The sequence below is a fragment of the Pelophylax lessonae genome, assembly GCF_965119305.1.
Source record: "Pelophylax lessonae genome assembly, chromosome: 5".
NCBI classification, from domain to species: Eukaryota; Metazoa; Chordata; class Amphibia; order Anura; family Ranidae; genus Pelophylax; species Pelophylax lessonae.
Window position 1 is genome coordinate 40,424,123 of NC_138772.1, and position 23,689 is coordinate 40,447,811.

Below are 23,689 nucleotides of genomic sequence, written 5' to 3' on the forward strand. Positions count from 1 at the left end.
TACAAGGTATGAACATATAAGAAAAAAACAACAGTTAGGCCCCTTACACCAAAAACAGACAGTTAGCCCATGGTTTTACCCCCTTCCAGCTGCTCTCCTAAAGCCTACCATACCACCAGATGGGGCTGTTTACATGCCACCCATGGCACATTTAATGTGGCATGTCGGGTTGTCAGACAGCACACCTGTCAAACTCGTCTATACAAGTCAATAGGGCTGTGTGGGTAAGTGGTCCCATTGAAAGTAAAGGAAAAGGAAAAAAAAAGATAGGCATTCAAGGTGTAGCAGGATCCCATCCTCAACCCCTGATAGTAGATGCTTAGTTCTCCCCTATTACATCTTTAGGGAAGAGCTGTCAGTACCATGGTGCTTCTCCCATTACACCTTTGAGGGAAGAGCTCTTAGTACCATGGTGCTACCCTATTACATCTTTGTAGGAAGAGCTTTCGGTACCAGGGTGCTCCCCCATTACATCTTTGTAGGAAGAGCTGTCAGTACCACGATGCTCCCCCTTTACATCTTTGTAGGAAGAGCTGTCAGTACCACGGTGCTCCCCCATTACATCTTTGTAGGAAGAGCTGTCAGTACCATGGTGCTCCCCCATTACATCTTTGTAGGAAGAGATGTCAGTACCAGGTGCTCCTCATTACATCTTTGTAGGAAGAGCTGTCGGTACCAGGTTACTTTCCCCCATTACATCTTTGTAGGAAGAGCTGTCAGTACCAGGGCACTCCCCCATTACATCTTTGTAGGAAGAGCTGTCAGTACCACGGTGCTCCCCCGTTACATCTTTGTAGGAAGAGCTGTCAGTACCAGGGCACTCCCCCATTACATCTTTGTAGGAAGAGATGTCAGTACCACGGTGCTCCCCCATTACATCTTTGTAGGAAGAGCTGTCAGTACCAGGGTGCTCCCCCATTACGTCTTTGTAGGAAGAGCTTTCAATACCAGGGTGCTCCCCCATTACATCTTTGTAGGAAGAGCTTTCAGTACTAGGTTACTCCCCCAATTACATCTGTGTAGGAAAAGCTTTCAGTACCAGGGTACTCCCCCATTACATCTCTGGGTGAAGAGCTGTCAGTACAATGGTGCTCCCACCCATTACACCTTTGGGGGAAGAGCTGTCAGTACCAGGGTGCTCCCCCATTACACCTTTGGGGGAAGATCTGTCAGTACAATGGTGCTCCCACCCATTACACCTTTGTGGGAAGAGCTGTCAGTACCAGGGTACTGCCCTCATTACATCTTTGTAGGAAGAGCTGTCAGTACCTCCATTACATCTCTGGAGGAGAAGTGAAAATCCATTCAACGCAGATTCCTTTCAGAGAAAGAATAAGTGTGTGAACTTAGCCTTGGATAGACTCCAAAAAATAGATCCAAAAATATTGGACAAAATCACTTTTTATTTGTAGACATGCAAAGGCTTTGCAGGTGCCACAACTGAGAGTTATGGGAGGGGGGGGGGGGGGGGGTTGTTATGCATAGAGATAGTGAGGAACATACAGAGTGTCCCAAAAATCACCATACATAGGAAAAATTGGAAAATTTTAGCTAAATGCACCTTTAGTAAAAAATATTCATTACAAAATTTTACAAAATATTTACAAAATATTATCTACATTTTGGCCACCTCTTTCTACACACATTCTTTTAGGCCCCTTTCACGCAATCGGACCGATCAGGTTTGCCTGTCCATTTTTCAGGCGCACCTGATCAGGCCACCCATTTTCCTCTATGGAGAGGCGGATGTCAGTGGACATGTGTTTGTTGACACCAGTCTGGTATCCGATCCAATAAGATCCACTGAGAACAGACGGATGGCGATACGTTCGCCATCAGTCCAGTGGGTCGGATCGGATGAAAACAGACAGGCAGTGCATTTCTTTTCCGATCTCCACATAGAGGAGATACAGGTCTGTATCTGCTCAGTGGTCAGAGCCGGACCTGTCATCCTTCTGCTAGCGGAGTCTGCTGTGAGAAAAGGGCCTTAGAGTATCTAAAAGTATAAAAAAATATAAAGCAAATATACAAATATAAAAAATATTACAAATGTAAAAAATATAAAATATAATATGTTTGTTCATTTTTCTTATGTATGGCGACTTTTGGAAGACCCTGTATATTAGTTTCATGTCAGTGTCTGTATTAGCATAACAATTGCATTGCTGTCATGTGTGTCAATTTTTTTGTAATTAAATGTTTGCTTAGATTACAGTGAAGGACGTTCCGGGGGCTTACTGCTACTCGTTCACCGATCCCCATATTGTTACCTTCGATGGCAGGTAGATACCTAAAAAAATCAATAAAAGCATTAAGAATAACATTTACACACATAAACACACACAAAAAATCACAAATACACACACACACTCATATAAATAAACACATCACAAACACAGAGCATCAATTTTAGGAACACAGTTTTTGATTCAAATGTTCTCTGCATCTCATTGGGTGTGAATGATCTAAAAAAAATAGTCGTCGTTATATATATGTCATTGGAATTCTGGACACTTTAGGTTAAGACCAGAGGTATCAAACTCAATTTGATTGTGGGCCCCATGAGCAGTATGGTTGCCCTCAAAGGGCCGGCTGTATCTAGGGTGAGTTACGTACAGAATGCAGGGATCTGGAGTGTGTTACATACTAAATGCAGAGTTCATTGTTATGCTACGTACAGAGTGTGCTACGTACAGAGTGCAGAGTTCAGGGATGCTTTATGTACAGAGTTCCGGACTTAGGAGTGTGCTACATTCAGAGTGCAGAGTTCAGGGGTTCTCTATGTACAGAGTTCCGGGTTTAGGAGTGCGCTACATACAGAGTGCAGAGTTCAGGGGTGCCCTATGTACAGAATGCAGGGTTCTGGAGTTCGTTACATACTGAGTGCAGAGTTCAGGGTTATGCTACATACAGATTTCAAGAGTGTGCTACGTACAGAGTGCAGAGCTCAGGGGTGCTTTATGTACAGAGTTTAGGGTTTAGGAGTGTGCTTCGTACAGAGTGCAGAGTTCAGGGATGCTCTATGTATAGAGTTCAGGACTTAGGAGTGTGCTACATTCAGAGTGCAGAGTTCAGGGGTTCTCTATGTACAGAATTCAGGGTTTAGGAGTGCGCTACATACAGAGTGCAGAGTTCAGGGGTGCTCTATGTACAGAATGCAGGGTTCTGGAGTTCATTACATACTGAGTGCAGAGTTCAGGGTTATGCTACATACAGATTTCAAGAGTGTGCTACGTACAGAGTGCAGAGCTCAGGGGTGCTTTATGTACAGAGTTCAGGGTTTAGGAGTGTGCTACGTACAGAGTACAGAATACAGGGGTGCTCTATATTTACAGACCTCAGGGTTTAGGAGTGTGCTACGTACAGAGTGCAGAGTTCAGGGGTGCTCTATGTACAGACTTCAGGGTTCAGGAGTGTGCTATATACAGAGTGCAGAGTTCAGGGGGTGCTTTATGTACAGAGTTCAGGACTTAGGAGTGTGCTACATTCAGAGTGCAGAGTTCAGGGGTTCTCTATGTACAGAGTTCAGGGTTTAGGAGTGCGCTACATACAGAGTGCAGAGTTCAGGGGTGCTTTATGTACAGAATGCAGGGTTCTGGAGTTCGTTACATACTGAGTGCAGAGTTCAGGGTTATGCTACATACAGATTTCAAGAGTGTGCTACGTACAGAGTGAAGAGCTCAGGGGTGCTTTATGTACAGAGTTCAGGGTTTAGGAGTGTGCTACGTACAGAGTGCAGAGTACAGGGGTGCTCTATATTTACAGAACTCAGGGTTTAGGGGTGTGCTACGTACAGAGTGCAGAGTTCAGGGGTGCTCTATGTACAGACTTCAGGGTTCAGGAGTGTGCTATATACAGAGTGCAGAGTTCAGGGGGTGCTTTATGTACAGAGTTCAGGACTTAGGAGTGTGCTACATTCAGAGTGCAGAGTTCAGGGGTTCTCTATGTACAGAGTTCAGGGTTTAGGAGTGCGCTACATACAGAGTGCAGAGTTCAGGGGTGCTTTATGTACAGAATGCAGGGTTCTGGAGTTCGTTACATACTGAGTGCAGGGTTCAGGGTTATGCTACATACAGATTTCAAGAGTGTGCTACGTACAGAGTGAAGAGCTCAGGGGTGCTTTATGTACAGAGTTCAGGGTTTAGGAGTGTGCTACGTACAGAGTGCAGAGTACAGGGGTGCTCTATATTTACAGAACTCAGGGTTTAGGGGTGTGCTACGTACAGAGTGCAGAGTTCAGGGGTGCTCTATGTACAGACTTCAGGGTTCAGGAGTGTGCTATATACAGAGTGCAGAGTTCAGGGGGTGCTTTATGTACAGAGTTCAGGACTTAGGAGTGTGCTACATTCAGAGTGCAGAGTTCAGGGGTTCTCTATGTACAGAGTTCAGGGTTTAGGAGTGCGCTACATACAGAGTGCAGAGTTCAGGGGTGCTCTATGTACAGAATGCAGGGTTCTGGAGTTTGTTACATACTGAGTGCAGAGTTCAGGGTTATGCTACATACAGCTTTCAAGAGTGTGCTACGTACAGAGTGCAGAGCTCAGGGGTGCTTTATGTACAGAGTTCAGGGTTTAGGAGTGTGCTACGTACAATGTGCAGAGTTCAGGGGTGCTTTATGCACAGAGTTCAGGGTTTAGGAGTGTGCTATGTACAGAGTGCAGAGTTCAGGGGTGCTCTATGTACAGAGTTCAGGGTTTAGGAGTGTGCTACATACAGAGTGCAGAGTTCAGGGGTGCTCTATATGTACAGACCTCAGGGTTTAGGAGTGTGATATGCACAGAGTGCAGAGTTCAGGGGTGCTCTATGTACAGACTTTAGGGTTCAGGAGTGTGCTATATACAGAGTGCAGAGTTCAGTGGTGCTCTATGTACAGAGTTCAGGGTTTAGGAGTGTGCTACGTACAGAATGCAGAGTTCAGGGGTGCTCTATGTACAGAGTTCAGGGTTTTAGGAGTGTGCTATGTACAGAGTGCAGAGTTCAGGGGTGCTCTATGTACAGAGTTCAGGGTTTTAGGAGTGTGCTATGTACAGAGTGCAGAGTTCAGGGGTTCTCTATGTACAGAGTTCCGGGTTTAGGAGTGCGCTACATACAGAGTGCAGAGTTCAGGGGTGCCCTATGTACAGAATGCAGGGTTCTGGAGTTCGTTACATACTGAGTGAAGACTTCAGGGTTATGCTACATACAGATTTCAAGAGTGTGCTACGTACAGAATGCAGAGTTCAGGGGTGCTCTATGTACAGAGTTCAGGGTTTAGGAGTGCGCTATGTACAGAGTGCAGAGTTCAGGGGTGCTCTATGTGCAGGGTTCAGGGTTTAGGAGTGTGCTACGTACAGAATGCAGAGTTCAGGGGTGCTCTATGTACAGACTTCAGGGTTTAGGAGTGTGCTATGTACAGAGTGCAGTGGAGCCACTGAGAACAAAGCTGTCCCTTGTAAACATACTGTAGAAGGCTTCTGTGTGTACAAGTGACAGCAGGGAGTGGAGGGGGGAAGCCTGAGGTGGTAGAATGAAGTTCTGCCACGTTCTGGCTGCAAAACTGGGTGCAAGGGTCACATGACAAGGCCTGGCGGGTATGTGTCAAACCACATGTTTGACATGGTTTGGACTAAGGAGGTCTTTAGAGAGGTTAAGGGTAAAGTTAGGCTTAACTTTAGATGTAGATTAGATTTCAGACTATATCTTATCTACTGATCTTTAAACATTACAGAAATCTTTCATAGTAACAAATAAAATGTGTCTTTTGCAGGTATTATGACAACTTCAACACTGGAACCTTTGTCCTGTATAAAAGCACCTCCCGTGACTTTGAAGTTCACGTGCGGCAGTGGGACTGCGGGAGTGTTGACAATCCAGCGTCCTGTAATTGCGGCTTTGTAGCTAAGGAAGGGGGTGATACGATCACCTTTGATATGTGTAGTGGACAGCTACATGAGTCCCAACCGCATCTCTCCGTGAAGAGTCAGGATTCTACAGAGACGGGTTTTCGGATTACAGAGTCTTACCTCGGAAGAAAGATCACGGTAAGGGTCACCACTTTATAAACTCAAAATATATTACACAAGGAGGCAGTCAACTATGCTGTAGTCCTCATGTGCTACCAAATAGTATTCTGATAGGAGGAGAGAGCAGGGTGATAGAGAGATGTGCTTATCAGTCTGCTGCTTATCCTTTCACTGTCTAGTTACAGGACGCAAGCCCGTAGGTGTAATCTAACTGGCAGGTAAAAAAGATTCCAGTATAGGTGCCAAATACGATATACAGGCCTTTGAATATGCACCCCCGGGGATTTTCCAATATCAATAGCGCAGAAATTTCACTTAAAATGTTACATTTATATTGTACAATATATTTTGAAAAATCCACAGCCCTCCCAAAGAACAAGATCATAACATTTGCAATAATAAGTAAAACAATTGTAATATCAAGGAAGCTATACAATCAATGTCTAGCTCAGTCATTGACTTCTTCAGGGCTGAAACATGTGCATTCCTATACAAAATGGTGATAGATAACAATCCTTCTACCAAAAAAAAAAAAGAAGACATAATTTTGAACAAAAAACATATACACAACAACTTAAAAACAAAAGAAGAACAAAGAAACAAAAGACAGAGGAGGAATTTAAATAATGCTTATGTTTCAGTCCTGATGAAGCAGAAAACACCACAAAACGCGTAGACTGAACTGGACGTTAATTGTATACCTTTATTGATATTACAATTGTTTTATTTATTATTGAAAAATGATCCTAATCTTTCGGAAGGTTATGATTTTTTTATATATTTTGTACATTTTGTTATCTATTGATATTAGATACTCCTCAGGGGTGCAGTCCCATACAGAATGTCCTATTTGGCACCTATAGTAGTATTTGTCCCCCTAGGGACATATTCTATTGATGTATACTTTCTTATTGATCCCATATACACTATATTACCAAAAGTATTTTCCTTTACACGCACATGAACTTTAATGGCATCCCAGTCTTAGTCCGTAGGGTTCAATATTGAGTTGGCCCACCCTTTACAGCTATAACAGCTTCAATTGTCTATAGGAATTTGACCAATCTTCCAGAAGCACATTTGTGAGGTCAGGCACTGATGCTTGAGAGAAGCCCTGGCTCGCAGTCTCCACTCTAATTAATCCCAAAGGTGTTCTATCGGGTTGAGGTCAGGACTCTGTGCAGGCCAGTCAAGATCCTCTACCCCAAACTCACTCATCCATGTCTTTATGGACCTTGCTTTATGCACTGGTGCGCAGTCATGTTGGAACAGGAAGGGGCCATCCCCAAACTGTTCCCACAAAGTTGGGAGCATTAAATTGTCCAAAATGTCTTGGTATGCTGACGCCTTAAGAGTTCCCTTCACTGGAACTAAGGGGCCAAGCCCAACCCCTGAAAAACAACCCCACACCATAATCCCCCCTCCACCAAGTGATTTGGACCAGTGCACAAAGCAAAGTCCATAAAGACATGGATGAGCGAGTTTGGGGTGGAGGAACTTGACTGGCCTACACAGTGTCCTGACCTCAACCCAATAGAACACCTTTAGGATAAATTAGAATGGAGACGGCGTGGCCGGGATGTGAGACTGAGCGGACGTGCGGCGCTGGAGCTCCGATCCTGATCTCATCCTTTTGCCTCATTGAGCTACCTGTTTATCCTCGGCACCCCCTTTCACCACCCTGGGTCCCCCCAAGAAGACGAGCGGCAAGCAGCGGGCACCTCCGCTATCGCCTGGGCGGCTTAGATCCTCGGTTACGCCCGCTTCTTCTCCCTGTCCCCCGGGACGCTCGGCGGCCATCTTGGTCACGAGGCCTTCTCCCTCCAACATGTCGGCCAGTACTCAGACGGAGGCAGGCCCAAGCCAGCAGCGGGATCCCTCTCCATCGGATATCCTGGAGGCGATACAGGCCTGCAAGGACACCCTTACGGTCAAAATAGACTACCTGGCCACGGATATTAGCCTGATCAGGCACGATCTGGACAAATTCCGCTCGCGGGTGTCTGAAGCGGAGGACCGCATCTCCCGCCTGGAGGACAACACCAGGGAGGACTCCAGGGACCTCCATGCCCTGCAAATACAGGTTAAGGCTCTCCAGGACAGGGCGATTGACACCGAAAACCGCCTGCGAAGAAACAACATCCGCATCTTGGGGCTGCCGGAGCGTGCGGAGGGCCCCAGGCCTGCGGAATTTGCTGAGACCTTTCTGCCGCAGCTGCTGGACCTCCCCGCTATGCCACCGACCTTTGTGGTGGAAAGGGCCCACAGGGTCCCCGCGGTTCCTCCGATGCCCGGAGCACCCCCAAGGCCTTTCCTGCTGCGCCTTCTCAACTACCGGGACCGAGACCGTCTCTTGGCAGCGGCACGAACCAAGAAGGAACTCCGCTATGAGGGCGCCCGCATTATGCTGTTCCCGGATTATTCCCCTGAGGTGCAACAGAAACGCCGCCAGTTCACTGACATCCGCAAGCGTCTCCGCGATCTGGGTATCAAGTACAGTCTCCTCTACCCCAGCAGACTCCGAGTGATCGACGGGGATCGCACCAGATTTTTTGATACCCCTGACCTGGCGGCCTCCTGGCTGGACGTTCGCTGACCTGGATCCCCCCCGCACCTAAGCTGCGCAAGTATACCCCCTTTCTACTGTTGACCCCCCCTACTTCATATGACTTTTATGATTTGGATTGCCCTCTTTTGGTCCTGCTCCCTACCATCCTGCCGTTATTCTCCCCCCCCCCCTTCTTATTTTTCTCTCCTGGACCCCCCTTCTCCCTGTATGTGCCTTATGAACTGCCGCTGCTCATCTCTGACTGTTCACTGTAGCTCACTGTATGGAGCTGAACCAGCTGCCGAGCTGCACACTGCAATATAAAATCCCCCGCTGGTCTATTCGTTTTGCTGTGGTGGGATTTTCCTTTTTCGCCTTTGCTGGACATTTCTTCTATGCTGCCCACCCCGGCTCCCCCCTGTTTGGTGGAGCCGGTGTGCCCCCCCTACTGCTGAGGCTGATGCTTTTAGCCTAACAGCAGTTCTGGACTCTGTGTTGTTTTTTTTGGGTACAAGCTTTCCCTGGCTCCCCCCGGGGGGACTAGTTGGTCCGCCCTGTTTTTTGGGGGGGAATGCTGGGGCTTAGCAGGATAGGCACTCCGTGCCTGGGTGTTTTTGTTCTGTTTACATGTGTAACTGTGTTCCCTGTTCTGCAGTTGTGTTTACGGTGCTTGGGTTCGCCTGCTCTTGCTGCTCCTCAGATGCTGATAATGGTTCCCACGGGGTCCTCTCCCATTTCCTTCCAGTATAGTTGTCATGGCCTCACGTGACCTGCAAACCTTCTCCGTCCTCTCCTGGAATGTTCGGGGCCTAAATTCAAAATTTAAACGTGCTCTCATGTTTCAATACTTAAATTCCCACAAACCGTCGATTGTAATTTTACAGGAAACGCATCTGATGGGCAGCAAACTGTTGTCCCTTAAGAAACCTTGGGTGCACAAGTCAATCCATGCTTCCTACTCCAGCTACGCAAGGGGGGTCTCGATTTTAATTCGAAAGTCCCTTCCCTGTGAGGTGGAGGCGGTCCATACGGACCCTCTGGGCCGTTATGTTGTGCTAGTTCTCACTATGTGGCACCGTAGGTATGTGATGGTGGGCCTGTATGTGCCCCCGCCCTTTAAGCCTGATGTGTTGTATTCTATCTTGGACAGGGTTTCCCCGTACTGCCCTGCCAGGTTGCTTTGGATGGGGGATTTCAACGCCATTCTCTCCCCGTCCCTGGACAGGCCGTCCGCCCCTAAATCCTTTTCGGAGGATCTATTGCGCTGGTCGGAGGCCGCAGGGTTGACGGAGGTCTGGCGTTGGAAACACCCCGATCAGAGGGGTTACTCCTGCTTTTCGGCTTCTTACAAGACTTCCTCCAGAATTGACCTGGCTTTCGCCAATACGGCGGTGTTATCTGATGTGGTGTCGGCACGGTATTTGCCGGCAGGGCTGTCTGATCACTGCCCCTTGGAGCTTACCTTGCGTTCTACTGTGGCCCGGTGTGGCTCTATGTGGCGCTTGGGCTCCCAATGGGTGGACCACCCGGACGTCTCCTCTCAGATCCCACCGCTTCTGCAGGAGTATTGGAAGAATAACGCAGAGACGTCCACGCCCGGAGTGGTTTGGGACGCCTTCAAGGCTTACACCAGGGTCCACTATATGTCTACCATTAAGGCGGTCAAGGTCCAGCATTCAGCTACGCTGACCCATCTGGAGGAGGAGGTGGAGGGCGCCAGTGCCACGTATGGCCTGGACCCTTCGACCGCCAACTTCGAGACGTTGCAGGCGAAGAAAAGGGACTTGCATCTACATATGTCGGAGATTACGAGGTTGGCGATGTACCACTCCCGACAGTCCTTTTTCGAACAGGGGGACAGGAATGGTAGGTTTCTGGCGTTGATTTCTCAACATGACTCACCCCAGACGGTGGTTCCGGGGCTCACCTCTCCCACAGGGGAGGCCCTTACCTCTCCCGAGGACATACTGGAAGCCTTTAGATCTTACTATAGCACACTCTACACTACCACCCTTCCCCCAGACTTTAGCCCGACTGACTTACACTCCCTCCTGGACCCAGTGGCCCTGGGCTGGCTCTCGGATCGGGAGAGAGATTGGCTGGTGCGCCCAGTCACGACTGATGAGGTTTTGGCCATAATTTCGTCCATACCAGGTGGCAAGGCCCCGGGCCCGGACGGTCTGCCCATAGAATTTTATAAGACACACTCGGGACTTCTAGCCCCGCTGCTGGCCGTGACCTTTACCAGGTGCCTCGAGGAGGGGTCCTTGCCCCCCTCGATGGCGGAAGCACATATCATCCTCATTTACAAGCCCCCTAAGGACCCCAAGCTTTGCGCCTCTTACAGGCCTATCGCGCTACTCAATAATGACTTGAAAATTCTGACCAAGCTGCTAGCTACTAGACTCCAGCCCTTACTTCCCTCGATAGTGGATCAGGACCAAACAGGCTTTATGGCTCATAGGTCCACGGATGTTAACCTTCGCAGACTGTATACCAACCTACAAGCACAACATCTTAACGTAGGGACTAGAGTAGTGGCCTCGCTTGACATAGAAAAGGCATTCGACTCGGTGGAGTGGCCTTTCCTGTGGGAGACTCTCCGGAGAATGGGGTTCCCCCTAATCTTCATCCGTTGGTTGCAAACCATTTACAGGGCACCGGTGGCGGCCATTCGCTTGGGTGGACAGTTGTCCTCTAGGTTCAATCTATCTAGGGGCACGCGACAGGGCTGCCCCCTCTCTCCGGCCTTGTTTGCCATTGCCATGGAGCCGGTGGCGGAGGCCCTCCGCATTTCCCCGCAAGTCAGGGGCCTGCGGATTGCCGGGTTGGAGGAGAGGGTAGCCCTGTATGCAGACGACCTCCTACTGTTCTTGAATGATGCTGACTCTTCCCTCCGGGGGGTGCTGCACGTTCTGGACACCTTCTCCAGAGTGACCGGGTTGAGGGTCAACTGGTCTAAGTCGCAACTGTTGGCGATTGACCAGGGGGCCAGGCACTTGGCACCGCCGGATGTTCAGTTGCAATGGGTGGAGGACATGGTGTACCTGGGAGTACGGGTGTCTCGGGATGTTGACGCCTTTATTTCACTTAATCTGGACCCGGTGGTCAACGCAGTTAGGGCACGATTGAAGGCATGGGAGAACCTACCCCTTTCCCTTTTAGGTCGCATTAATCTAGTGAAGATGAAGGTATTGCCTAAATTTACGTACCTCTTTCGCCACTCCCCGCAGTGGATACCCAAGTCCTTTTTCACGGCACTAAATAGACTTTTTTCCTCTTTCTTGTGGGGGTCGCGCCCGCCTAGGTACAAATTTTCCACACTTATGCGCCCCCTTTCCCAGGGGGGACTGACATTTCCGGATTGCCACAAATACTTCCTAGCATCTCAACTGGTCACGGCCGTTTGGTGGCTAAATCCTGATCTATACAACTCGGCGGTTGCGGTGGAGGCGGCGGTGCTCGGATCTGTGGAGGCACTCACTCACTTGCTGTTTAGGGGCCCCAAGGCCCCGCACAGGCTCACTGCCTCCATGTCCACGGTGCTGCGAGCCTGGAAACTCGGGCTGCAGCTCGAGGGTTATCCGGGCACGGCGGTCTCCCCCAACGCACCTTTGTGGCACAATCCTGATTTGCCGCATCTCTATTCCCTTCCTGACCCGGTGGTGTGGACTAAATTCAACATCAAGAAACTCTCGGATGTGTCGCATGATCTCACCTTCCCTCTATTGTCCCATTTTGTCGATACGTTTAATGTCCCGCCATCCCTAGTGTTCAGATACCTGCAGTTCTCTCATGCCTTCAAAACCCAGTTCCCGCCCAGTGGTGCTCAGCTGGTGCAATCGGACCTGGAACGGGTTCTGCGACATGACTGCTCGGTGCGAGCGGTGTCGGCTCTGTATGCCCACCTTCTCCGAGTCCGCTCTCCGGAGCTCTCTGGCCTCCATGATCGCTGGGCCCGGGATGTTCCGGACTTGGACTCGGAGGATTGGATTAATGTGTGGGAGGTCCCCTTTAAGATGCTGGTCTCTCTCAGGGACAGACTCATCCAATTTAAGATAGTCCATAGAGCCTATCTCACCCCATATCGTCTCCACAAGATGCATGCATCTCACTCCCCGGAGTGCTGGCGGTGTGGCCAGTCTCCGGGAGATTTCTTCCACGTATTCTGGACCTGCCCCCATCTCTCTGACTTTTGGTCCGGGGTGCTTCAATTGATTGAAAAAGTTTCTCAGGTTAAACTTGATCCCAGCCCCAGAGTCTGCATTCTGGGTTTGCTTGATGACCTAGTGCCCCGGGTGGCTGATCGGACGTTGCTGGGTCTTTTGCTTTATTATGCCAGGAAATCTATTGTTTTGCATTGGCGACGGCGATCGCCACCCACGGTACTGCAATGGAAGATACTGGTGAACTCGGTGCTTCCTCTTTACAGGGACACGTATACACATAGAGCCTGCCCGAAGAAGCATGACAGGGTGTGGAAGAAGTGGCTCGCCGATCCCTCTACGGCTGCGAGCGGCTGATGCGGGCCTCGTCCCGTCGCCCTAGGGCGGCCGGGGATGCCCGCGTCGGTCTTATTTAAGGTATTGCCCTCTTGTGCCTATGTCACATGCCTTGTCACGAGATGGCCCCCTGGGCGAAAGTCGGGTTTCATGGGAGGGAAGTGTTTGCCTTTTATGATGTCTTTGCTGCTAATGTTTTTCCATTTGGACCCCTGCGTGGGTACCGTGCCTTAATGCCTGTACTGCCTAGTAGTTCGGGTCAGTGTGGACCCTGGCACCGTAGTTTGTTTTTGTTGTTTTGTTTTCTTTTCTCTGTTGAAAACTCAATAAAAAAGATTTTTAAAAAAAAAAATTAGAATGGAGACTGCGAGCCAGACCTTCTCTCAAACATCAGTGCCTGACCTCACAAATGCGCTTCTGGAAGAATGGTTAAACATTCCTATAGACAGTTGAAGCTGTTATAGCTGCAAAGGGTGGGCCAACTCAATATCGAACTCTACGGACTAAGACTGGAATGCCATTAAAGTTCATATGTGTGTATTCTCATTCACATAAGTGCCTGACCTCACAAATCCATGGCAGAATCGATAAACATTCCCATAGACACACTCCTAAACCTTGTGGACAGTCTTTCCAGAAGAGTTGAAGCTGTTATAGCTGCAAAGGGAGGGCCAACTCAATATTGAACCCTACAGACTAAGACTGGGATGCCATTAACCACTTGCCGACCGCTAGCAGTACATATACTGCGGCATATCGGCTCTATTGCGCTAAACGACATACCTGTAAACCAGAGGCACACGCGCTGATTGGCCAGAGGGGGAGCCAAATAGTGGGTTCGGTGGATGCGATGTCCGCCGACCATCAGCGATTGCTCATCAGGGAGATAGAACAGCAGTGTGCCGATGTAAACAAGGGTTAGGGATGAACAGAGGGATCTTGTGTTCCTGCTATTTAGGAACATGGATCTCTGTGTTCATCTAGTGAGTCCATCCCCTACACAGTTAGAAAGCATCCCCTAGGGACACACCTAACCCCCTAATCACCCCTGGTGTTAACCCCTTCCCTGTCAGTGTCATTATTAAAGTAACAGTGCATATTTATAGCACTGATTACTGTAGTAATGTCACTGGTGCCCTCAAAAGTGTCAGTTAGGTGTCAGGACTGTCCGCCGCAATGTCGCAGCCCCGCTAAAAATCACTGATCGCCGCCATTACTAGTAAAAAAAATTAAATAAACAAAAATTCCATAAATCTATCCCCTAGTTTGTAGACACAATAACTTTTGTGAAAACCAATCAAAATTCACTTATTTTACCAAAAATATGTAGCAGAATACATATTGGCCTAAACTGATGAAAAAATTTGATTTTAATTTTTTTTTTTATTGGTTGTGTTTTTTAGCAGAAAGAAAGGTTTTTTTTTTTTTTTTCAGAATTGTCGCTTTTTTTTTTTTTTTTTAAATTGCAAAAAATAAAAATCGCACAGGTGATCAAATACCACCAAAAGAAAGCTCTATTTGTGGGGGAAAAAAGGACATAAATTTTATTTGGATACAGCGTTGCATGACCGTGCAATTGTCAGTTAAAATAACGCAGTGCCGTATCCCAAAAAAAATGGCCTGGTAATTAAAGCGGAGTTCCGGCCTCAACATCGATAAAATCGATTTTGGGCCATCCGCTTGCTAAGGGGAACCTGAAAAAGAAATGGATACTGGTGATTTTTTTTTTTGGTCACTTACCTTATTACAGAAGAAAATATACTCACCTTCCTTCCACTTCCTCCCTCTGGGGCCACTGCCCGCGCTGTCACTTCCGGTTTGCGATGACTCCTGGGAGCTGAACGTCATCACTCCCAGGAATCAATGCGCCTGCACCGGCCCCGCTCATCACTTCCGGTGCAGGCGTGGCATCCCTGCACAGCTTCTGGGCATGTCCAGAAGCTGTGCAGGGATGCCGCGCCTGCACCGGTAGTGACGAGCGGGGCCGGTGCAGTGCATTGTGGGACTCCGACGTCATGGAAGAGGACACGAAGAGGGACGCTGCTGCTACAGCTGCCCACACCTGAGATGGCAGCGCTGGAGAAGAGATTTTCTAGGTAAGTATTTCTTCTAAAAGGTAAGTGCGACCCGGGACAGATCAGAGGCTATCCATTATGGAATGTACTAGCCCTGACTGTCCCGGGGGTATTTTTAGCTCAAATTGACCCCCGAGGCTGGAACTCCGCTTTAAGGGGGCAAATCCTTCTAGTCCAGAACTGGTTAAAATATGAGCCAAGAACCTTCATACTGCAAGATAGCAAATCAATCCACTGCGCCACCGCAGTGCCTATAGGGTTGCTGTAAAAAAATGCAAATTACCGTAACTTTCACCCCCACATGTTCTGTGCAGTTATATAACTTTTTTTTTTCTTCTGTCCTCTTTAATATGTATATATTCCTTGAAAGACATGGAATACTAAAGTGATTTATTACTCTTGGCTGGGGGGGGGGGGGTAATAACACTTTGAAATGTGATTCATGTCGCCCCCCCGCCCCCCCCTTGAAGCGGTTAATTCATTTGCCTGTGGGAAAGTTTAAATGTATCTAGAAAACAGATGTGTTCAGGATGTCACAGTGCTGGAGGCTCTTCAAGAGGAACTCCATAGAGTCCTGAATGATGTGCAGGCTTATACATTAAGACAGCAACCAATCACATTGCTAGGATTGGTATCTTGGGTTGCTGCACTTTGCACAGTCTCGTGGTCTCACTCAGTTATTCACAACTGTTGTGGAGCAAAAAGGGACTACAAGTGCAAGCATGCCCTGCTGTCCTCAAGCTCATGATGATTGTATGTGTCGGGAGATACTTTAAAAAATGCCTTGTTTTTAGACATTCTGGCGTTTTTTTTTTTTTTGTTATATTTTATTACTGATCTAAACACATCCCATTATGTTTGATGGACCTGCACACATAGGTGCAAAAACTTTCACTGTGTATCTACTTGCCATCCAAAAGATTTACCCCCCTTCATGACCAGGCATTACTTTAACACTACCCAAATTAAATTTATATAATATAATTTTTTTTCCCCGCACAAATAGAGCTTTCTTTGGTGGTATTTGATCATTACTGTTTTTTTTTTTTTGTTCTTTTGTTTTTTTTTGTTTTTTTCCATTTATTTTTAAAGCTGTCAATAGTTATTTTTTTGAAAATTTTGAAAAAAAAAAAAAAAAAGCTATATTTTTTTTTTCTGCTGTAAAATATATCAAATAATAAAAAATTAAAAGAATCAATTTTCTTTATAAATTTAGGCAAATATGTATTCTGCTACATGTTTTTGGTTAAAAAAAATAAATAAAAAAAAATCCCACTGAGCGTATATTACATAGTTACATAGTTAGGTTGAAAAAAGACACAAGTCCATTTGGCTCAACCAAAAAAAAAAAAAAAAAAAACCAGTATTGAAAACCCAACCATACAATCCCATATACACAATCCTATACCCGCAGTTGATCCAGAGGAAGGCAAAAAAAGAAAAAAACAGCAAAGTATGATCCAATTTGCTAGAGCAGAGGAAAAAAAATTCCTTCCTGATCCCCCGAGAGGTAATCGGATTTTCCCTGGATCAACTTAACCTATAAATATTAGTACCCATTTATAATAAGTACACCCAGGAAAGAATGCAGGCCTTTTTGATATATTTTTTTTATATTGATTGGTTATCACAAAAGTTATAGCATCTACAAACTATGGGACAAATACTGGAGTTTGTGTTTATTTTTTTTTATACTAGTAATGGCGGCAAACAGCAACTTAAAGCGGAGTTCCACCCAAAAGTGGAACTTCCGCTTTAGGGAGTCCTGACCCCCTGACATGCCACATTTGGCATGTCATTTTCTTGGGGGGGGGGGGGGCGGGTACCTAGTTTTGACAGGTACCTGCTCCCACTTCCGCTCGGGGGGCGCCGCGGCGCCCTGAACGGAAGTTCTCCTCTCCCCCTCCCTCCCTGCAATCTTCTGGGACACGTCAGAGGTCCCAGAAGATTGCCGGCCAATCACGGCGCGCAGCGCGACTCGCGCATGCGCAGTGGGTACCCGGCTGTGAAGCCGCAAACTGTCACAGCCGGGTGCCCACAGCAGTGATGCCGGCGCCGAGGGAGAGGATCGAGGCTTCGGGCAGCCGCATCGCTGGACCGTTGGACAGGTGAGTGAATGGCTGGAACTCCGCTTTAAGGGGGCAATGTGATACTATGGTGAGCAATCTGACTGTGCTTAAAATACCTCCCACATTCCTGTTCACATCACATGTGATGTATGTGCAGTGCGATTTTATCCATACATTGCAAAATCACATCGCATCCGCACAAAAATAGTGGAGGGCCCTTTTTTTCCCCCACACCTGAATCGCATCGCATGGGTGTTCACACATTCTGGCAAAACTGCGTTTTGCAATCGGTTTCCGGGTGTCATTGAGATAACATTGACACCTGCAGCAGATCGCATGGACGCTTTGTGATTGCAATGCAGTGTGGGAAAACCACAAGGATTTGCTGCGTTTCCCGCGTCACATAAATGTGAACCAGGGCCCACTGTACTAATTAAACTGGCTGGGAAGGGGTTGACATCTAGGGCTATCAAAGGGTTAAATGTTTGCCTAACAGTGCTGGGTGTATTCGCTGTGTGCTATTTTTATTAACCAGTTCTGGACCGGAAGATTTTACCCCCTTAATGACCAGGCCATTTTTTGCGAATCAGCTCTGCGTTATTTTAACGGACAATTGCGCGGTCGTGTGACGCTGTAACCCAAATAAAATTGGATGTCCTTTTTTTCTCACAGATAGATTTTTCTTTTGGTGGTATTTGATGACCTCTGCGATTTTTATTTTTTGCGCTATAAACAAAAAAAGAGCGAGAATTCGGAATAAAAAAAAAACAAAATTTTTCACATTCTGCTATATAACATTCCCAATAAAAAAATAAATAAAAATCTAATTTTTTCATCATTTTAGGCCAATTTGTATTCTGCTACATATTCTTAGTAAAAAAAATCCCAATAAGCGTATTTTGATTGGTTTGCGCAAAGGTTATCATGTCTACAAACTAGGGGAAAGATTTATGTCGTTTTTATTTATTTATTTTCTACTAGTAATGGCGGCGATCTGCAATTTTAAGCGGGACTGCGACGGACAGATCGAACCCCTAACTGACATTTTTGGGGGTACCAGTGACATTACTACAGTAATCAGTGCTAAAAATATGCACTGTTACTGTAATAATGACACTGGCAGGGAAGGGGTTAACTCAGGGGCGAGCAAAGCAGTGGCGGCTGGTGCTCAAAATTTTTTGGGGGGCGCAAACAGAAAAATGTAATAGGCATTGCTTTGCGGAAAAAACGCTGTAAAAAATTGCGTGACTTTGAGGTCGCAAAAGTGTGAAAGGGGCCTTCAGTAATTAAGGTATAGCGTGCCCCCTTTCAATGCACTGTGACCTGTGTGCCCCCTTCAAAATAGTGACCAGCGTACATGCCCCCTTCAATGCAGTGACCAACGTACATGCCCCCTTCAATGCAGAGATCAGCGTACATGCCCCCTTCAATGCAGAGACCAGCGTACATGCCCCCTTCAATGCAGTGACCAGCGTGCGTGCCCCCTTCAATTCAGAGACCAGCGTGCGTGCCCCCTTCAATGCAGTGTGCCCCCCCACGAGACCAGTGCACTTACCTGGAGCCCTGGAGCAGCCGCGGTGGCTTCTCCTCAGTCCCGGCAGCGGCTTCTCCTCATTGTCCCGGCGGCGGCTTCTTCTCAGTCCCCCGGCGCATCTCCTTGAGTCCTCCCGCTCCCGCCTCCTCCTCGGCCAATGGCATGGGGTTTGCCTTGCGGCCAATCAGGAAGCGCGTATCGGACCCGCTCCCTGATTGGCCAGGAGGAGGATCCGTGTGACAATAGCGAATTTTCATTCGCTATTGTCACACAATGGGTGGGCTCGGGGCGCACTGCTCTGACCCCCGGGTCCACCCTTTGCTGCAGCCCCATTGAGCTCCATGCGTCCGGCGCCCCTGCATGCAGATTAGGGAGCCGGACGCATGGATGGTGGGCGTCGCCCCTGCGCCCCCAACGCACCAGCAGCCACTGGATCAAAGGGTTAGGTGTATGCCTAGGGGTGTTTTCTAACTGTTGGGGGGATGGGCTTGTGGAATAAACACAGCGACCTGTGTTCCTAAATAGGAGGAACACAGGCGCTTTGTGCTGATTCCTGAGAGAACAACTGTCTGCTGGGTTTAATACAGCAGACCGCCGTTCTCTCTCCACGGGGAGTGATCTCAGGTGCCCGGCGGCAATTGCGGCCGCTGGCCCCGTGAATCAGCTTCCACGCTGGCTAATGGGGGCGCAAGCGCACCTCCGGCCGCTTGTGTGCATGCCCCCTGGAGCCAGCCTGCTGCAGTATATCTGCGGCGGGTGGTTGGCAAGTGGTTAAGGGATGTGCTGGTTGTTATTCCCTGCTTTGCAGGGAAACAAAAACTGGCACATCCCCACTGACAGGACAGAGCTCTGCATTGTTTACCTTCACAGAGCTCTATCCTGTCATCCTCTTCGCCGACCAGCAGATGCCGGCTGTCAGTCATTGGGCAGCACCCACTGATCAGCTTGCGCTGTGACTAATCACAAGCACAGCCTAACTAATCACAAGCACAAGCACAGCTGCGCGCACATGCGCCCCCTACCTGGAAGTGCTGGATTACGTACTAGATAAAGCCACTCTGCTGCCATACTCCTACGAAAATATGAGTATAGATCAATAAAAAAAATTAATACAATACAAAAATCTGTGTTGCTGGCCAGTATTTTATGCATAAATACGTGCGCCACACCCCAAGAAAAGCTAAAAGAATTTTTGAATTTTTTTTACGCGCAGCGCTGAGACAAGGTCATCCAGAGCCCAGGGTGAACATGCCAAATTGTGCCCCACCAAAGATGTATGAGCATTATTTCTCAGAAGAAAATCCCCCCCCCCCCCCCCACAAAAAAAAAAAAAGACGAATCTAATAAGCTTACCCCTAAGCATACATTTTCACTCCTCCCAGTACAAATCCGCCCCCTGATGAAATTCCTTTCACAACACAAATCTCCCTCTACCCCCACCTCCAACCCCCCCCCCCCCCAGCTTAAATCCTCCCTTTTCCCATATGGCCCCAGCACAAATCCACCCTCCCTGAAAAAAAATTCCCCCCTCCTAGTATAAATCCTCTACCCCTCAATTTTCCACTCTGAGCACAAATCCTCCTGCGCCTCTCCAAATCCCCGATTCCCCCATCCTGGCATGAATCCCCCCAAATGTCCCCTCTTAGCACAAATACCCCCAATCATCTCTGCTAGCATGAATCCCCCCCCACCACAAAAAAAAATTCCCCTCCTAGCACAAATCTATTCCCCCCGCACCAAATTACCTTTTCTTGCACAAACCCCTCAAAATCTCCCCCCCCCAGCACAAATCCCCTCAAATAACCACTTCTAGAACACCTCCTCCTAGAACAATTCCTATGTCCTGCCACCTCCCAAATTCCCCCTCCTAACACAAATGCTATTCCCTCAACCTCCTTGTGGTTCCCCCACACCTCACATGATACCACAGTGCCCAGGGCAGCTGCCCCCTCCTGCCCACCCCTTGTCCCGGCCCTATGAACGCGTACGTGCGAAAACGCACATTTACTATAAATCCCATCCTCATGTCTTTATGCAGAACCTGTCTGCCAGGAATCTGAGGTTCATACATGAGTTACGGTGTGTTGGTTGCCAAAGATTGCGATAGCAAAGGATGTGGCGCACAGAGGAGGAGCAGACAATTGTCGCTTTCAGTTTTCCTTTTGCTATATCACAAAATCCGTTTTTGGACTGAATCGACTCATTGTGTATTATTCGCTGCCAATATTTTAATACCGCTGCAAGTTTATAACAGAGAGGGGACACATATATACAGTTCCCATTCCAGAGGCATTGACAGATCATAATGAAATGTTACATCTGGTCGCACTGCGCGGAGTGTCTGATAGGCGGTCAGGGATAATTAGTGGATTAGTAACGGTGCAAATTACCAGCAATCTGTAAACTGTAACTCTGCATGGTAAAGCCTCCGAGAAATTCCAGGATTTGTATTCTGTGTAGAAGAAGAGGACAGAAAGGATTCTACTGACCAGTGTGTATAAGGCTGGCCATACATTATGCAATTTTCTTTCGGTTGAATGTTCCTGCTGAACCAGCCGAATTTCGATCCGTCCATGGGCAGCTTAAAGTGATTGTAAACCCTTTCTCTAGGTCAGTGCCATCCTAACAGCATCACAGGCCCCTGGGCACAAGAGCCCCTACCAGCCTGCATTGGGTGTCCCCATCACAGTGCCCCTATACTTCAGGTTCTTCCCGTCACAGTGTCCCCATAACAGTGTCCCCGTATATCATTTGTCCCCATCACAGTGCCCCCATACTTCAGGTTCCCCCCGTCACAGTGTCCCCATAACAGTGTCCCCATATGTCATTTGTCTCCATCACAGTGACACAGTGCCCCCATACTTCAGGTTCCCCCCGTCACAGTGTCCCCATAACAGTGTCCCCATATATCATTTGTCCCCATCACAGTGCCCCCATACTTCAGGTTCCCCCCGTCACAGTGTCCCCATAACAGTGTCCCCATATATCATTTGTCTCCATCACAGTGCCCCCATACTTCAGGTTCCCCCCGTCACAATGTCCCCATACTTCAGGTTCCCCCAGTCACAGCGTCCCCATAACAGTGTCCCCATAAATCATTTGTCCCCATCACAGTGCCCCAATACTTCAGGTTCCCCCCATCACAGTGTCCCCATAACAGTGTCCCCATATATCATTTGTCCCCATCACAGTGCCCTCATACTTCAGGTTCCCCCCATCACAGTGCCCCCATACTTCAGGTTCCCCCGCCATAGTGTCCCCATACTGTATATCATTTGTCCCCATCACAGTGCCCCCATACTTCAGGTTCCCCCCGTCACAGTGTCCCCATAACAGTGCCCTTATATATCATTTGTCCCCATCACAGTGCCCCCATACTTCAGGTTCTCCCCGTCACAGTGTCCCCATAACAGTGTCCCATATATCATTTGTCCCCATCACAGAGCCCCCATACTTCAGGTTCCCCCCGTCAGTGTCCCCATAACAGTGTCCTTATATATCATTTGTCCCCATCACAGTGTCCCCATACTTCAGGTTCCCCCCCCCCCCCGTCAGTGTCCCCATATATCATTTGTCCCCATCACAGTGCCCCCATACTTCAGGCTCACCCCGTCACAGTGTCCCCATACTGTATATCATTTGTCCCCATCACAGTGCCCCCATACTTCAGGTTCCCCCGTCAGTGTCCCCATATATAATTTGTCCCCATCACAGTACCCCCATACTTCAGGTTTCCCCTCACCCTGTCCCCATACATCAGAGTTGTGTATCGTCGTCCCCCCTGTACTCCTTGTACTCGCAGATCACAAATGCTGTCCCTACCTGCTATAAAGGCAGCTCCTTCTTCCTCTCCCACGCTGAGACTGAGGTGAGTTCTCAGTCTCAGTGCCTGCTCTCTTCCACCCCCTGCAGGAGGGAGGAGAAAGCTGAATCCTCTCTCCAGCAGAAGCCAGCTGCTGCTCCTTCTGACAGGCGTGACATTGCAGTTACTCCTGTCAAAGAAGAGCGGCACTAGTAACCAAATCTCCAGTGCACCCCCAACACAGCCCCTGCCCCCTTTTCCTGGCCCTAATCATGGCACCACTATGCACCTGGGGCCCTTGGGCAGTGCCCAGGCGTGCCCATTCATTAATATGGCCCTGCTATAGACGTGCGCAAGGGATGTGCCCGGTGTGCCTGGGCACACCCTAATCTTGGGGTTGGCAACCCGTCAATTGCGATCTACCCGTCGATCGCGGGCAGGTGACAGAAAACCGCAATCCTTAATGCCGACCCTCAGAACCTGGACAGGAGGGGTAATGGGAGTGGAATTTAGTGGAACCGATCTGTATTTTCCTCCTGCAGCAGCTCAAAGTAGGCTTCTCCTCCTCTCCTTCTCACCAACATTCAGCTGCCACAGAAGGAATATACAGGGGATTGGTACCAATATATGCCACCCACTCCACCTCTCCTGTTCTCCTGTTCCTGTTTCTCTTCTTTCTGATGAAGGGGTCACACTTGCTCCCCTCTCCTCCCATTGTTTCAGGATGGAGAGAGGGGAAGGGGCCGGTAAATATGTAACACGCGCAAATGTGTCGGAGCTTTGAGGTGCACACTCTAATGCACACCTATAACCCTTTCATATACCCAGTGAAGTAACTGGCCTCAGACAATACATTGAGATGAAACAAATCCTCCTGCATGAGTTGTACATGTTTATCTGCAGTCTTCTCTTCTCTACATCAATTCAAAGTCTATCATCTTTAATGCTTGCCTGAGCTTACAGAAAACTCTGCAGAGCTCAGTAAGGAGAGCTCTGAGAGATGATTGGAGGGAACAGATACACCTCACTTCACACAGCACACAGGAACAGAGCTGAGGCTGTCAATCAGCTGGAGGTCCCTCTCCCGTCACCTTTTTTTCTCTTGGTGTCAGGAAAACTTTTCAAAATGCAACTCATGGAGACAGCAGAGGAATGAA

At 48.3% G+C, this 23,689-nt stretch overlaps 1 protein-coding gene across 1 annotated transcript in view; it reads left to right on the plus strand.

Annotated features, from left to right (window-relative positions):
- VWDE (von Willebrand factor D and EGF domains) overlaps nt 1-23,689 on the plus strand; it is a 207,195-nt gene that overhangs the window by 71,315 nt on the left and 112,191 nt on the right. The window contains exons 9-10 of the mRNA XM_082259055.1: nt 2,209-2,282; nt 5,747-6,020. Coding sequence (XP_082115181.1) covers nt 2,209-2,282; nt 5,747-6,020 — 348 coding nt within the window. The remainder of the gene's footprint in view (nt 1-2,208; nt 2,283-5,746; nt 6,021-23,689) is intronic.